This window comes from Camarhynchus parvulus, unplaced genomic scaffold, assembly GCF_901933205.1.
Source record: "Camarhynchus parvulus unplaced genomic scaffold, STF_HiC, whole genome shotgun sequence".
In the NCBI taxonomy this organism is placed as follows: domain Eukaryota; kingdom Metazoa; phylum Chordata; class Aves; order Passeriformes; family Thraupidae; genus Camarhynchus; species Camarhynchus parvulus.
In genome coordinates this window covers 70,735-85,632 of record NW_022148457.1, presented here as the reverse complement: position 1 = coordinate 85,632, position 14,898 = coordinate 70,735, and the positions used below count along the sequence as shown (strand labels likewise).

Below are 14,898 nucleotides of genomic sequence, written 5' to 3'. Positions count from 1 at the left end.
CCAGGTGTGTCCCAGGTGTGTCCCAGATGTCCCAGGTGTGCCCCAGGTGTGTCCCAGGTGTGCTCTGGTGTCCCCAGGTGTGTCCCAGGTGTGCCCCAGGTGTGTCCCAGATGTCCCAGGTGTCCCCAGGTGTGCTCTGGTGTCCCCAGGTGTGTCCCAGGTGTCCCCAGGTGTGCCCAGGTGTCCCCAGGTGTGTCCCAGCTGTGCCCCAGATGTGCCCAGGTGTCCCCAGGTGTGTCCCAGATGTGTCCCAGCTGTGCCCCAGATGTCCCAGGTGTCCCCAGGTGTGTCCCAGGTGTGTCCCAGGTGTGTCCCAGGTGTCCCCAGGTGTCCCCAGGTGTGCTCTGGTGTCCCAGGTGTGTCCCAGGTGGCCCAAGGGGTCCATGTGGGCTGGACATGGTGGCCCGGGGGGTCCAGGAGGGCTCCAGGAGCTGTCAGGGGTCTCAGGATGGACCCAGGTGCTCAGGTCCAGGTGGGCCCCAGGTGTGCAGGTCCTACCAAAGGTCCAGGCGATGACCCAGGACCTGTCAGGTGTCTCAGGACAGACCCAGGTGTCCAGGTCCAGGTGCTCAGGTCCTTCCAAAGCTCCAGAACGTCACCTGGACCTCTCAGGGGTCACTCAGGTGTCCAGGCCCAGGTGGGCCCCAGGTGTCCAGGTCCTACCAGGGGTCCTGGAGGTCACCTAGGACCTGTCAGGTGTCTCAGGACAGACCCAGGTGTCCAGGCCCAGGTGCCCAGGTCCCACCAAAGCTCCAGGAGGTCACCTGGACATTCCAGGTGTCCCCAGGGTGGCCCAGGTGTCCATGACCTATGGTGGGGATACCCAGGACATCCAGGAGACCCCATCCAGGCCCCAAAACCCATCCACTGTCCCCGGGTCACCTGTCATTCTGGTGTCCCCAGTGTGCCCGGTCCTGCTGTCACTCATGACCACCCCCCCCAAAACCCATCCCCCAATGTCCCCAGTGTCCCCAGTGTCCCCCTCTGTCACTCATGCCACCCCCAGTGTCCCCTCAATGTCCTCAATGTCCCCAATGTCCCCAATGTCCCCTCAATGTCACCCCAATGTCCCCAATGCCCTCCCAGTGTCCCCAATGTCCCCTCAATGTCCCCAATGTCCCCAATGTCCCCAGTGCCATCCCAATGTCCCCAGTGCTATCCCAGTGCCATCCCAGTGTCCCCGTCCCCAGTGTCCCCAGTGCCATCCCAGTGTCCCCAGTGTCCCCAGTGCCACCCCAGTGTCCCCAGTGTCCCTTCCCTGTCCCTCGGGCCATCCCCAGCTCTCTCCCCTCTGTCTCTGCTGTCCCCTGCTGTCCCCTGATGTCCCCAATGTCCCCCGTGTCCCTGCTGTCCTCTGATGTGCCTGCTGTCCCCCAGTGTCCCCACAATGTCCCCAATGTCCCCACTGTCCCCAGTGTCCCCCCACCCCCCCTGTCCCCCGTGTCCCCTGCTGTCCCCCCAGTGTCCCCAATGTCCCCAATGTCCCCAGCCCCCCCCCGCCCCCCGGTGTGTCCCCTCGTGTCCCCAATGTCCCCAGTGTCCCCTCAGTGTCCCCAATGTCCCCGGTGTCCCCTCAGTGTCCCCAATGTCCCCAGTGTCCCCTCAGTGTCCCCAATGTCCCCCTCGCCCGCCCCTTCCCCGCAATGAGCCCCCGTCCCTTCCCAGTCCCTCCTGACTCCCCTCAGCTCCTCCCAGCGCTCCCAGTTTCTCCCAGTCTGGCCCAGTTCCCCCATTTCCTTCTCAGTGTCTCTTCATCTCCTCCCAGTGCTCCCAGTTTGGCCCAGTTCCCCCCTCAGTCCCTCCCAGTAACCCCGCCCTGCTCTCTCCCAGTGCTCCCAGTTTGGCCCAATCGCTTCCAGTCCCTCCAGTTCAGCCCAGTCTGGCCCAGTTCCCCCAGTAACCCCGCCCGGCCCTCTCCCAGGCCCTCCCAGTGCTCCCAGTTCGGTCCAGTTCAGCCCAGTCTGGCCCAGTCTGGCCCAGTTCCCCCAGTCACCCCACCCCCCCTCTCCCCCAGGCCCTCCCAGTTCCCATTTCCCATTCCCAGTCCATCCCAGTTCCCATTTCCCATTCCCAGTCCATCCTCCCAGTCCATCCCAGTCCATCCTCCCAGTCCATCCCAGTTCCCATTTCCCATTCCCAGTCCATCCTCCCAGTCCATCCCAGTTCCTCCCAGTCCATCCCAGTTGCTCCCAGTAACATTTTTAACCCATTCCCAGTTTGACCCCGCCGGCCCCCAGGTGCTGTCCCAGTGCTCCCAGTTTAACCAGTTTAACCCTTGCAGTCCCAGGTGCTGTCCCAATTTGACCCTTCTCAGTTTAACCAGTTTAACCCATTCCAGTCCCTGGCACTGTCCCAGTTTAACCCAGTTTGACCCTTTCGGTCCCAGTTGCTCTCCCAGTTTGACCCCAGGTGCTGTCCCAGTGCTCCCAGTTTAACCCTTCCCAGTGCTCCCAGTTTAACCCATTCCAGTCCCAGTTTAACCAGTTTAACCCTTCCAGTCCCAGTTGCTGTCCCAGTTTAACCCATTCCAGTCCCAGTTTAACCCATTCCAGTCCCAGTTGCTGTCCCAGTTTAACCCATTCCAGTCCCAGTTTAACCAGTTTAACCCTTCCAGTCCCAGTTTAACCCATTCCAGTCCCAGTTGCTGTCCCAGTTTAACCCATTCCAGTCCCAGTGCTCCCAGTTTGACCCAGTATCCGTTTGTATTTTGGGTATTCAACACCTGTACAGATCAACGGGCTCTGGGATCACCTGGAAACTGCAGTGAGTGCCCCAGCTGTGCCCAGGTGTGTAATGGGTGTGCCCAGGTGTGTAATGGGTGTGCCCAGGTGTGCCCTATGTACCCCCCAGGTGTGCCCAGGTGTATCCAGGTGTGTCTGAGATGCACCAGGTGTGCAATGGGTGTGCCGTGTGCCAACTGTACCCAGGTGTGTCCCAGCTGTGCCCCAGGTGTGTAACGGGTGTACCCAGGTTTATCCAGATGTCCCAGGTGTGCCCTACGTACCCCCCAGGTGCCCCCAGGTGTGTCTGAGATGTCCCAGGTGTGCCCAGGTGTATAATGGGTGTGCCCAGATGTCCCCAGGTGTGTCCGAGATGTCCCAGGTGTATCCCAGGTACACCCTAGGTGCGTCCAGGTGTGTTTGAGATGTCCCAGGTGTGCCCCAAGTGCCCCTGGGTGTCCCCAGGTGTGTCTCAGGTGCCCCCAGGTGTATCTCAGGTGTGCAATGGGTGTGCCCAGGTGTGCCCAGGTGTCCCCAGCTGTGCCCAGGTGTACAATGGGTGTGCCCAGGTGTGTCCCAGGTGCCCTCAGCTGTCCCCAGGTGTGCCCAGGTGTGTCCCAGGTGCCCTCAGGTGTGTCCCAGGCATGCCCAGGTGTGTCTCCAAGTGTGCCCCAGCTGTGTCCAGGTGTGTTCCCGGTGTCCCCAGCTGTCTCCAGGTGTCCCCAGGTATGTCCCAGGTGTGCCCAGGTGTCCCCAGGTGTCCAATGGGTGTGCCCAGGTGTCCCCAGGTGTCTCCCAGGTGTGCCCAGGTGTACAATGGGTGTGCCCAGGTGTGTCTCAGGTGTGTCCCCAGTTGTGTCCCAGGTGTCCCCAGGTGCGTCCCTCCCCTCCCCCACAGCCGTTCCCGTTTCTCTGGTTTTTTATCTCCAAATCTTTCCCACGAAAATACAAAAATATCCCGGGGGGGGGAGGGGAGGGGAGGGGCCAGCAGGTGACACGGACAGGTGACAGTGACAGTGACACCCACAGGTGACACCGACAGGTGACAGTGACACCCATAGGTGACACGGACAGGTGATACCGACAGGTGACAGTGACACCGACAGGTGACAGTGACACCCACAGGTGACACCGACAGGTGACAGTGACACCCATAGGTGACACGGACAGGTGACACCGACAGGTGACAGTGACAGTGACAGTGACAGGCTCAGACGGCACTGGGGCCACGCCCAATTTTGGGGGGTCCCAAAAACGCCCCTTGGGGGGGGGGGAGGGGACGCCCGGTCCTGCCCCTGGGGGGGTCCCCAAAGATTTTCGGGGGGGGTCCTAAAAATTGAGGGGGGGACCCCAGGATGCTTGGAAGGGGTCCCCAAAAATTTGGGGGGGTCCCTGATGAGAGGGGGATCCCAAAAATTGAGGGGAGGGCCCAGGATGCTTGTGGGGGGTCCCTGGAGGATTTTGGGGGTCCCTGGAGGATTTTGGGGGTCCCAGTGGTTTTTGGGGGTCCCAGTGGTTTTTGGGCTCCCCATTCAGGAGGTGTCCCGGGGTTTTGGGGGTCTCGAGTTTTGGGGTCCCCATTTGGGGGTGTCCCAGGGTTGTGGGGTCCCAGCGGTTTTTGGGGTCTCAGGGTTTTTGGGGTCCCCATTTGGGGTCCCAGTGGTTTTTGGGGTCCCCATTTGGGGTCCCAGTGGTTTTTGGGGTCCCGGGGTTTTGGGGTCCCCATTTGGGGTCCCAAGGTTTTGGGGATCCCAGGGTTTTGGGGTCCCGGTGGTTTTTTGGGTCCTGGTGGTTTTGGGGCGTCCCAAGGTTTTGGGGTCCCCATTCAGGGGATGTCCCGGGGTTTTGGGGTGTCCCAGGGAGTTTTGTAGTGTCCCGCGGGTTTTGGGGTCCCGGGGTTTTGGGGTCCCCATTTGGGAATGTCCCAGGGTTTTGGGGTCCCGAGGTTTTGGGGTCCCAGTGGTTTTTGGGGTGTCCTGGGGTTTTGGGGTTCCCATTCGGGAGTATCTCGCGGTTTTGGGGTCCCAGTGGTTTCAGGGTGTCCCAGGCTTTTGGGGTCCCCATTTGGGGGTGTCCTGGGATTTTGTGGGTTCCAGTGGTTTTGGGGGTTCTGGGGTTTTGGGGGTCCCGGGGTTTTGGGGTCCCAGTGGTTTTTGGGGTCCCAAGGTTTTGAGGTCCCCATCAGGAGGAGTCAAGGGGTTTTGGGGTCCCCATTTTGGGGATCCCAAGATCTTGGGGATCCTGGGGTTTTAGGTTGCCAGTGGTTTTGGGGTCCCAGGTGGGTTTTGGGGATCCTGGGGTTTTGGGGTCCCCATTCAGGGGGTGTCCCAGCCTTTTGGGGTCCCAGCAGTTTTTGGGGTCCCAAGGTTTTGGGGTCGCAGTGGTTGTTGGGGTCCTGGGTTTTGGGGTCCCATCCAGCTGGGTTTTGGGATCCCAGTGGTTTTGGGGTCACAGTGATTTTGGGGCTCTGGGGTTTTGGGGTCCCAGTGGTTTGGGACCCACCCAGGCGGGTTTTGGGGTCCCACCCAGGTCGTTTTGGGGTTCTGGGGTTTTGGGGTCCCACCCAGGTGGTTTTGGGGGTCCCAGCGGTTTTGGGGTCCCATCTAGGTGGGTTTTGGGGTTCTGGGGTTTTGGGGTCCCAGCCAGGTGTTTTTGGGGGGGGTCCCACCCAGGCGGGTTTTGGGGTCCCAGCGGTTTTGGGGTCCCACCCAGGTGTTTTTGGGGTCCCAGTGTTTTGGGGGTCCCAGTGTTTTTGGGGCCCCCCCCAGGTGTTTTGGGGGTCCCAGTGTTTTTGGGGTCCCCCCCAGGTGTTTTTGGGGTCCCAGTGTTTTGGGGGTCCCAGTGTTTTTGGGGTCCCCCCCAGGTGTTTTTGGGGTCCCCCCCAGGTGTTTTGGGGTCCCAGTTTCGGGGGCTCAGCAGCGCCCGGCCTTGGCGTCGCCGATGGCGCCCCAGACGTCGAACACGAACTCGTCGGGGAAGGCGAAGTCGCCGAGCTGAGCGTCCAGAGCCTCGGCCAGAGCGTCGGGGTCACGCGCGTCGCGGCCCAGCTCCACCATGGTGGCCGCTGTGGGGACATCGGGGACATTGGGGACATCGGGGACATTGGGGACTTCGGGGACATTGGGGACATTGGGGACATCGGGGACATTGGGGACAATGGGGACATTGGGGACATCGGGGACATTGGGGACATTGGGGATATCGGGACATTGGGGATATTGGGGACATTGGGGACATCGGGGACATTGGGGACATTGGGGACATTGTCAGGGACATTGGGGACATCGGGGACATTGGGGACACTGGGGACATCGGGGACATGGTCAGGGACATCGGGGACACGTCGGGGACATCGGGGACATCGGGGACATTGGGGACATCGGGGACATTGTCAGGGACATCGGGGACATCGGGGACATCGGGGACATCAGGGACATTGGGGGGACATTGGGGACACTGTCAGGGACATTGGGGACATCGGGGACATTGGGGACACCGGGGACATCGGGGACATGGTCAGGGACATCGGGGACACGTCGGGGTCACGGGCGTCTCGGGCCAGCTCCACCATGGTGGCCGCTGTGGGGACATTGGGGACATTGGGGACATTGGGGACATCGGGGACACGGGGGACATCGGGGACATTGGGGACATTGGGGACATCGGGGACATTGGGGACATTGGGGACATTGTCAGGGACATTGGGGACATTGTCAGGGACATTGGGGACATTGGGGACATCGGGGACATTGGGGACATCAGGGACACGTCGGGGTCCCAGGCATCGTGGCCCAGCTCCACCATGGTGGCCGCTGTGGGGACACTGGGGACACATTGGGGACATGGTCAGGGACATCGGGGACACCATCAGGGACACGAGGACAGAGATGGGGACATCAGGGGACAGTCCAGGTGTCCCAGGGGGTTTTTTGGGGTCCCGGATTTTGGGGTCCCCGATTTTGGGGTCTCAGATTTTGGGGTCCCGGATTTTGGGGTCCTGGATTTTGGGGTCCCCCGGGATTTTGGGGCTCACCCAGCTCGCTGTCCCGGATGCCCATGGAGCTCTCCAGCAGAGCCCAGGGGGTTTGGGGTGATCCCATGGGGATTTTTGGGGGTTCTCTCAGGATTTTGGGGTTCCCCGGGATTTTGGGGTCCCGGATTTTGGGGTCCCCGGGGTTTTGGGGTCCCCGGGATTTCGGGGCTCACCCAGCTCGCTGTCCCGGATGCCCATGTAGCTCTCCAGCAGATCGTCCACCTTGGCCACGGCGCGCTCCTCGAACGCCGACGGCTGCGGGGGTTCGGGGAGTTTGGGGGAGTTTGGGGGTCCCGAGGGGATTTTGGGGCATCCCTGAGGGTCCCAAGGGGATTTTGGGGCATCCCTGGGGGTCCCAAGGGGGTTTTGGGGATCCCCAGGGGTCCCAAGGGGATTTAGGGGGTCCCAAGGGGATTTTGGGGGATCCCCGGGGGTCTCAAGGGGATTTTTGGGGTCCCAAGGGGATTTTGGGGGTCCCGAGGGTGATTTTCAGGGGTCCCGGTGGGATTTTGGGGGGCTCCCAGGCGATTTTGGGGTCCCAGGACATTTTGGGATTGCATGGGATATTTTGGGGTCCCCAGTGGGTATTTTGGGGGTTCCCAGGCTGGTTTCGGGGTCTCTAGGGGATGTTTTGGGCGTTTTTGGGGCTGTTTGGGGCCGTACCTGCTCCTGCAGTGTGGCCCATTTTGGGGTCACTAGGGGACGTTTTGGGGGTCCCCAGGCTGTTTTAGGGTCTCCAGGGGATGTTTTGGGGTTCCCATGGACACTTTGGGGTTCCCATGGATATTTTGGGGTTCCCATGGATATTTTGGGGGGGTTTTCGGGACGATTTTGTGCTGTTTTGGGTCCCTACCTGCTCCTGCAGCGTGGCCTGTTCTGGGGTGGTCTTGGGGTGACTTTGGGGTGTTTTTGGGGTGATTTTGGGCTGTTTTTGGGGTGTTTTTGGGGTCTTTTGGGGCTACCTGCTTCTGCGTGTGGCTTTTGTGCGGTAGTTTTGGGGTGCCTTTCGGCTGCTTTGGGCCCGTTTTTGGGGAGTTTTGGGGTGTTTTGGGGGTGTTTTTGGGGTGATTTTGGGGTGTTTTTGTGCCATTTTTGGTCCCTACCTGCTCCTGCAGCGTGGCCTGTTCTGGGGGTGTTTTTGGGCTGTTTTTGGGGTGATTTTGGGCCGTTTTGGTCCCTACCTGTTTTTGTTCCCTACCTGCTCCTGCAGCGTGGCTGGGCCCCTCGAGCGCAGCCTCAGCGTCCCCCGGCCCGAGAAGCCCTGGGGGGGCCCCCCCCGGGCTGAGACCCCCCCGGAGCGGGGCCCGACCCCGTCTGGGGACACAGAGGGGTCACACGGGGTCACACGGGGGTCACAGGGGTCACAGGGGTCACAGGGGTCACAGGGGGTCACAGGGGTCACAGGGGTCAGAAAGGGGACACAGAGGGGACACAGGGGACAGAGGGGTCACACAGGGGACACGGAGGGTCCTTATTGTGGCGGGCACCTTGGGACCCCCCCCAGTACAGCCCAGTGCTCCCAGTACAGCCCAGTACAGCCCAGTTCAATCCCGGTCCCTCCTGGGCCATCCGAGTTCGAGCCCCAACTGGTGCAAGCGCCCAGCTCCATTGACCCCAGTTCAATCTCGCTCAATCCCAGTCCCTCCCAGTTCAATCCCAGTTCAATCCCATTGATTCCCAGTCCCCCCCAGTATAACCCACTTCCCCCCCAGTCCCTCCCAGTCCCCCCCAGTCCCTCCCAGTCCAATCCCAGTCCAATCCCAGTCCCATTCCCAGTTCCATCCCAGTCCCTCCCAGTCCCTCCCAGTCCCCCCAGTCCATCCCAGTCCCCCCCAGTCCCTCCCAGTTCCCCCCAGTCCCCCCAGTCCATCCCAGTCCCTCCCAGTCCCCCCCAGTCCCTCCCAGTCCCCCCCAGTCCCTCCCAGTTCCCTCCCAGTCTATCCCAGTCCCTCCCAGTCCATCCCAGTTCCCTCCCAGTCCCTCCCAGTTCCCCCAGTCCCCCCCAGTCCCTCCCAGTCCCCCCAGTTCAATCCCAGTCCCTCCCAGTCCCCCCCAGTCCCCCCAGTCCCTCCCAGTCCCCCCAGTCCCCCCAGTCCATCCCAGTCCCCCCCAGTCCCCCCCAGTCCCCCCAGTCCCCCCAGTGCATCCCAGTGCCCCCAGTTTTCCCAATCCAGTCCCCCAGTCCCCCCCAGTCCCTCCCAGTCCCCCCAGTCCCCCCAGTCCCCCCCAGTCCCCCCAGTCCCCCCAGTCCCCCCGCCCCCAGTCCCCCCAGTCCCCCAGTCCCCCCAGTCCCCCCAGTCCGCCCCCCAGTCCCGTCCCAGTTCCATCCCAGGCCCCGCCAGTCTCTCCCAGTCCAGCCCAGTCCCCCTCGAAGTGCGCTGCCCAGGCTGCGCCCGTCCAGCGCCTCCAGCACGTCCCCCCGCCCACCCGCCAGTCGCGCCATCACCGAGCCCTCCCGGATCCGCTGGGGAACACCCAGGTCCCACCTGGGACACCTGGGCACACCTGGGGACACCTGGGGACACCTGGGACACACCTGGGCACACCTGGGACACACCTGGGGCACACCCAGGTCACACCAGTCACACCTGGGACACACCTGGGGACACCTGGGACACACCTGGGTCACACCTGGGTCACACCTGGGGACACACCTGGGTCACACCTGGGGACACACCTGGGTCACACCTGGGGACACCTGGGACACACCTGGGTCACACCTGGGTCACACCTGGGTCACACCTGGGTCACACCTGGGGACACCTGGGACACACCTGGGACACACCTGGGTCACACCTGGGGATACCTGGGTCACACCTGGGGCACACCTGGGACACACCTGGGTCACACCTGGGGATACCTGGGTCACCTGAGTCACACCTAAACCACCTGGGTCACACCTGGGGATACCTGGGACACACCTGGGTCACACCTGGGACACACCTGGGGATACACCTGGGGATACCTGGGACACACCTGGGGACACCTGGGTCACACCTGGGTCACACCTGGGACACACCTGGGGACACACCTGGGTCACACCTGGGGACACCTGGGACACACCTGGGTCACATCTGGGACACACCTGGGGACACACCTGGGTCACACCTGGGTCACACCTGGGGACACCTGGGGACACCTGAGTAACACCTAAACCACCTGGGTCACACCTGGGTCACACCTGGGTCACACCTGGGGACACCTGGGACACACCTGGGGCACACCTGGGTCACACCTGGGGATACCTGGGACACACCTGGGGACACCTGGGACACACCTGGGTCACACCTGGGGACACCTGGGACACACCTGGGGACACCTGGGACACACCTGGGTCACACCTGGGGACACACCTGGGGACACCTGGGACACATGGTCACATCTGGGCACTGGGACACACCTGGGTCACACCTGGGGACCCTGGGCCCCTGGTCACTCTGGCTGGGATTGCACACACTGGGGACACTGGGGACACCTGCACAACTGGGTCCACCTGGACACTGGGTCACACTGGGGACAGGGCACTGGGTCACACCTGACTGGATACCTGGCACCCTGGGACACCTGGGTCACACCTGGGACACACCTGGGGACACCTGGGACACACCTGGGGACACCTGGGACACACCTGGGTCACACCTGGGGACACACCTGGGGACACCTGGGACACACCTGGGTCACATCTGGGACACACCTGGGGATACCTGGGACACACCTGGGTCACGCCTGGGGACACCTGGGACACACCTGGGGACACCTGGGACACACCTGGGTCACACCTGGGACACACCTGGGGACACCTGGGTCACACCTGGGTCACACCTGGGGACACCTGGGTCACACCTGGGTCACACCTGGGTCACATCTGGGGACACCTGGGGACACCTGGGTCACACCTGGGTCACGCCTGGGTCACACCTGGGTCACACCTGGGGATACCTGGGTCACACCTGGGACACACCTGGGTCACACCTGGGACACCTGAGTCACACCTAAACCACCTGGGTCACACCTGGGGCGTGCGCGCCATCACCGAGCCCTCCCGGATCCTCTGGGGGGGGAACACACCTGAGTAACACCTAAACCACCTGGGTCACACCTGGGACACACCTGGCTCACACCTGGGACACACCTGGGGACACCTGGGGACACCTGAGTAACACCTAAACCACCTGGGTCACACCTGGGACACACCTGGGTCACATCTGGGGATACCTGGGACACACCTGGGGACACCTGGGACACACCTGGGTCACACCTGGGACACACCTGGGTCACACCTGGGGATACCTGAGACACACCTGGGGACACCTGGGACACACCTGGGTCACACCTGGGGGCACTCGGGGTCATCTGGGGTCACCTCAGTCACCTGGGGTCACCTGTTGTTGGTAATGGTGAGCCCCAGCACTGTCCCACTGCCCCCATCCTGCTGTCCCCAGGTGTGTGTCACCTGTCCCAGGTGTGTCCCACGTGTGTGTCACCTGTCCCAGGTGTGTCCCAGGTGTGTCCCAGGTGTGTCCCCAGGCGTGTGTCACCTATCCCAGGTGTGTCTCACCTTGATGAAGGCGTATCCTGCTGCATTGTCAGTGATGGTGAGCCCCATTGCCCCCACCCAGGGGTGTCTCACCTGTCCCAGGTGTGTCCCCAGCTGTCCCCAGGTGTGTGTCACCTGTCCCAGGTGTGTCCCCAGGTGTGTCTCACCTTGATGAAGGCGTATCCAGCGCCGTTGTCGGTGATGGTGAGCCCCATTGCCCCCACCCAGGTGTGTGTCACCTGTCCCAGGCGTGTCTCACCTATCCCAGGTGTGTCCCAGGTGTGTCTCACCTGTCCCCAGCTGTCCCCAGGTGTGTCTCACCTATCCCAGGTGTGTCTCACCTGTCCCAGGTGTGTCCCAGGTGTGTGTCACCTGCCCAGGTGTGTGTCACCTGCCCAGGTGTGTCTCACCTTGATGAAGGCGTATCCTGCTCCATTGTCGGTGATGGTGAGCCCCATTGCCCCCACCCAGGTGTGTGTCACCTGCCCAGGTGTGTCTCACCTGTCCCAGGTGTGTCCCACGTGTGTGTCACCTGCCCAGGTGTGTGTCACCTGCCCAGGTGTGTCTCACCTTGATGAAGGCGTATCCTGCTCCATTGTCGGTGATGGTGAGCCCCACTGCCCCCACCCAGGTGTGTGTCACCTGCCCAGGTGTGTCTCACCTGTCCCAGGTGTGTCCCAGGTGTGTCCCAGGTGTGTCTCACCTGTCCCAGGTGTGTCTCACCTTGATGAAGGCGTATCCTGCTCCATTGTCGGTGATGGTGAGCCCCAGCGCCTCCTCAGACTTCAGCACCTGCACGTCCTTCTGGCGGCCGCGCGTGTGCGCGAAGATGAAATCCTCGAGCCCGATCTGCCCCCCCAGCAGCTTCTCCATGTCCACCTGGGGCGTGTTCAGCGTGCAGAACAGCACCTGCAGGTGGGGACAGGTGGGGACATCACCTGGGGGGCAGAACAGCACCTGGGCCAGGGGACAGCATCAGGGGACAGAACAGCACCTGGGGACAGGTGGGGACATCACCTGGGGACAGGGGACATCACCTGGGGCAGGGGACAGCACCTGGGGACAGGTGGGGACATCACCTGGGGGGCAGAACAGCACCTGGGGCAGGGGCCAGCACCCGGGGACATTGGGGACACTGGGGACAGCACCTGGGGACACTGAGGACAGGGGACATGGGGACATTGGCATGTTCAGTGTGCCATCCCAGTCTAACCCAGTATATCCCAGTATATCCCAGTCCCTCCCGGTACATCCCAGTGCATTCCCAGTATAACCCAGTATAACCCAGTCTGTCCCAGTATAACCCAGTATAACCCAGCCCATTCCCAGTATAACCCAGTATAACCCAGTGTAAGTCTCACCTCGCTGGGGGGGATGCCGAACGCCTCCCCGATTTTCCCGTACAGCTCCCGCACGTTCCCGAACCCCTCCCAGCCCATCCCAGTATAACCCAGTATAACCCAGTATAACCCAGTATAACCCAGTGTGTCTCACCTCGCTGGGGGGATCCCGAACGCCTCCCCGATTTTCCCGTACAGCTCCCGCACGTTCCCAGTATAACCCAGCCTATCCCAGTATAACCCAGTATAACCCAGTATAACCCAGCCCATTCCCAGTATAACCCAGTATAACCCAGTGCATTCCCAGTATAATCCAGTCCATCCCAGCCCATTCCCAGTATAACCCAGTCCATCCCAGTCTCACCTCGCTGGGGGGGATCCCGAACGCCTCCCCGATTTTCCCGTACAGCTCCCGCACGTTGCCGAACCCCTCCCAGTGCATTCCCAGTATAACCCAGTGCATTCCCAGTATAACCCAGTATAACCCAGTATATCCCAGTATAACCCAGTATAACCCAGTCTCACCTCGCTGGGGGGAATCCCGAACACCTCCCCGATTTTCCCGTACAGCTCCCGCACATTCCCAAACCCCTCCCAGCCCCATCCCAGTATAACCCAGTATAACCCAGTATAACCCAGTGTGTCTCACCTCGCTGGGGGGAATCCCGAACGCCTCCCCGATTTTCCCGTACAGCTCCCGCACGTTCCCGAACCCCTCCCAGCCCATCCCAGTATAACCCAGCCCATTCCCAGTATAACCCAGTATAACCCAGTATAACCCAGTGTGTCTCACCTCGCTGGGGGGGATCCCGAACGCCTCCCCGATTTTCCCGTACAGCTCCCGCACGTTGCCGAACCCCTCCCAGCGCATTCCCAGTATAACCCAGTATAACCCAGTATAACCCAGTATAACCCAGTGTGTCTCACCTCGCTGGGGGGAATCCCGAACGCCTCCCCGATTTTCCCGTACAGCTCCCGCACGTTGCCGAACCCCTCCACGCGGCCGGTGGCGCTGCCGTGCGCCAGCTGCGTGTGGAACACCAGGCGGGGCCGCAGCGGCTGCGGGGGGGGCGCCGCCCCCGGGACCCCCCCCGGGGCCCCCCCGGGCTCCCCCGGGGCCCCCCCGCGCCCCCCGGCCCCCTCCTCGTTCTCCACCAGCGGCGGCGGCTTCTTGCGGCGGCCGAGCCCCAGCGGCATCGGCACGGAGCGGGGACGGGACTGGCGCCTGGGGGGGCCGGAGGGGTTTGGGGGGGCTGGGGGGGGCTGGGGGGTCTGGGGGGGGGCGGGGGGTCTAGAAGGGATTGGGAGGGGTCTAGGAGGGGACTTGGGGGGAGGTTGGGGGGTCTAGGAGGGATTTGGGGGGAGCTAGAAGGGGATTTGGGAGGTCTGGGGGGATTTGGGGGAGCTAGGAAGGATTTGGGGGGTCTGGAGGGGCCTTGGAGGAGTCTAGGAGGGGATTTGGGGGGTCTAAGAAGGATTGGGGGGGTTTAGGAGGGGATTTGGGGGGTCTAGGAGGGATTTGGGGGGTCTAGGAGGGGATTTGGGGGAAGCTAGAAGGGGATTTGGGGGGGTCGAGGAGGGATTTGGGGGTCTGGAGGGGATTTGGGGGGGTCGAGGAGGGGTCTTGGGGGATCTAGGAGGGGATTTGGGGGGGATTTGGGGGGGTCGAGGAGGACTGGGGGGTCTGGGGGGGTTAGGATGGGGTTTTGGGGGGGTCTTGAGGGGTCTGGGAGAATTTGGGGGGCTCCAGGAGGGGGTTTGGGGTGGAATCTCGGGGGGTCTTGGAGGGGATTTTGGGGGGTTTGGGGGGTCTGGTGGGGGCTTTGGGGGGGTTTGGGGGGGTTCGGGGCTTTCTGGGGGGGTTAAGTTGGTCTGGGTGGGCTCCCGGTGTTCCGGGGGGGTCCCGGTGTCCCCGGGGGGCTCTTTTGGGCTCCCGGTGTCCCCGGGGGTCTCTCGCTGCCCCCACCCCGGTGCTCCGGGGGGGTCCCGCTCTGCTCCGCTGGGGGCTGAAAGGCGAGAGGGGAAACTGAGGCACGCGGGGGGGTCCCCGAGCCCCGGTTCCTCCCGGTTCCCCCCGGTTCCGCCCCGGTTCCTCCCGCTCCCCGGGCCCGGCCCCCCCGCGGGACCCCCGGCCCCGCCCGGCTCCGGTTCCCGCCGGCCCCGCCCCCTCCCGCACGCGGTCCCGGCCCCCCCGAGCTCGGTCTCGGTCCCGGTTCCGTTTCCGGTTCCGGTTCCGGTTTCGGTCCCGGTTCCCCCTCACCGGCCGGG

At 62.9% G+C, this 14,898-nt stretch overlaps 1 protein-coding gene across 1 annotated transcript; it reads right to left on the bottom strand.

Annotated features, from left to right (window-relative positions):
- Nucleotides 1-5,516: 5,516 nt before the first annotated feature.
- GIPC1 (GIPC PDZ domain containing family member 1) lies at nt 5,517-13,876 on the bottom strand. Its single transcript, XM_030970519.1, has 6 exons — nt 13,558-13,876; nt 12,014-12,199; nt 9,112-9,217; nt 7,952-8,067; nt 6,927-7,008; nt 5,517-5,784 (listed from the first exon to the last, which is right to left on the bottom strand). Exons 1-6 carry the CDS (start codon nt 13,825-13,827, stop codon nt 5,633-5,635), a joined length of 912 nt encoding a protein of 303 aa, XP_030826379.1. The 5' UTR covers nt 13,828-13,876; the 3' UTR covers nt 5,517-5,632.
- Nucleotides 13,877-14,898: the final 1,022 nt, after the last annotated feature.

Coding starts and splice junctions, on each gene's coding strand:
- GIPC1 (XM_030970519.1), bottom strand. CDS start 13,827: ATGCCGCTGGGGCTCGGCCGCCGCAAGAAGCCGCCGCCGCTGGTGGAG. Junction 8,068..9,111: donor CGCACTTCGAGGGGGACTGG/GCTGGACTGGGA, acceptor CTGTGTCCCCAG/ACGGGGTCGGGCCCCGCTCC. Junction 5,785..6,926: donor CATCCGGGACAGCGAGCTGG/GTGAGCCCCGAA, acceptor ATGTCCCCACAG/CGGCCACCATGGTGGAGCTG.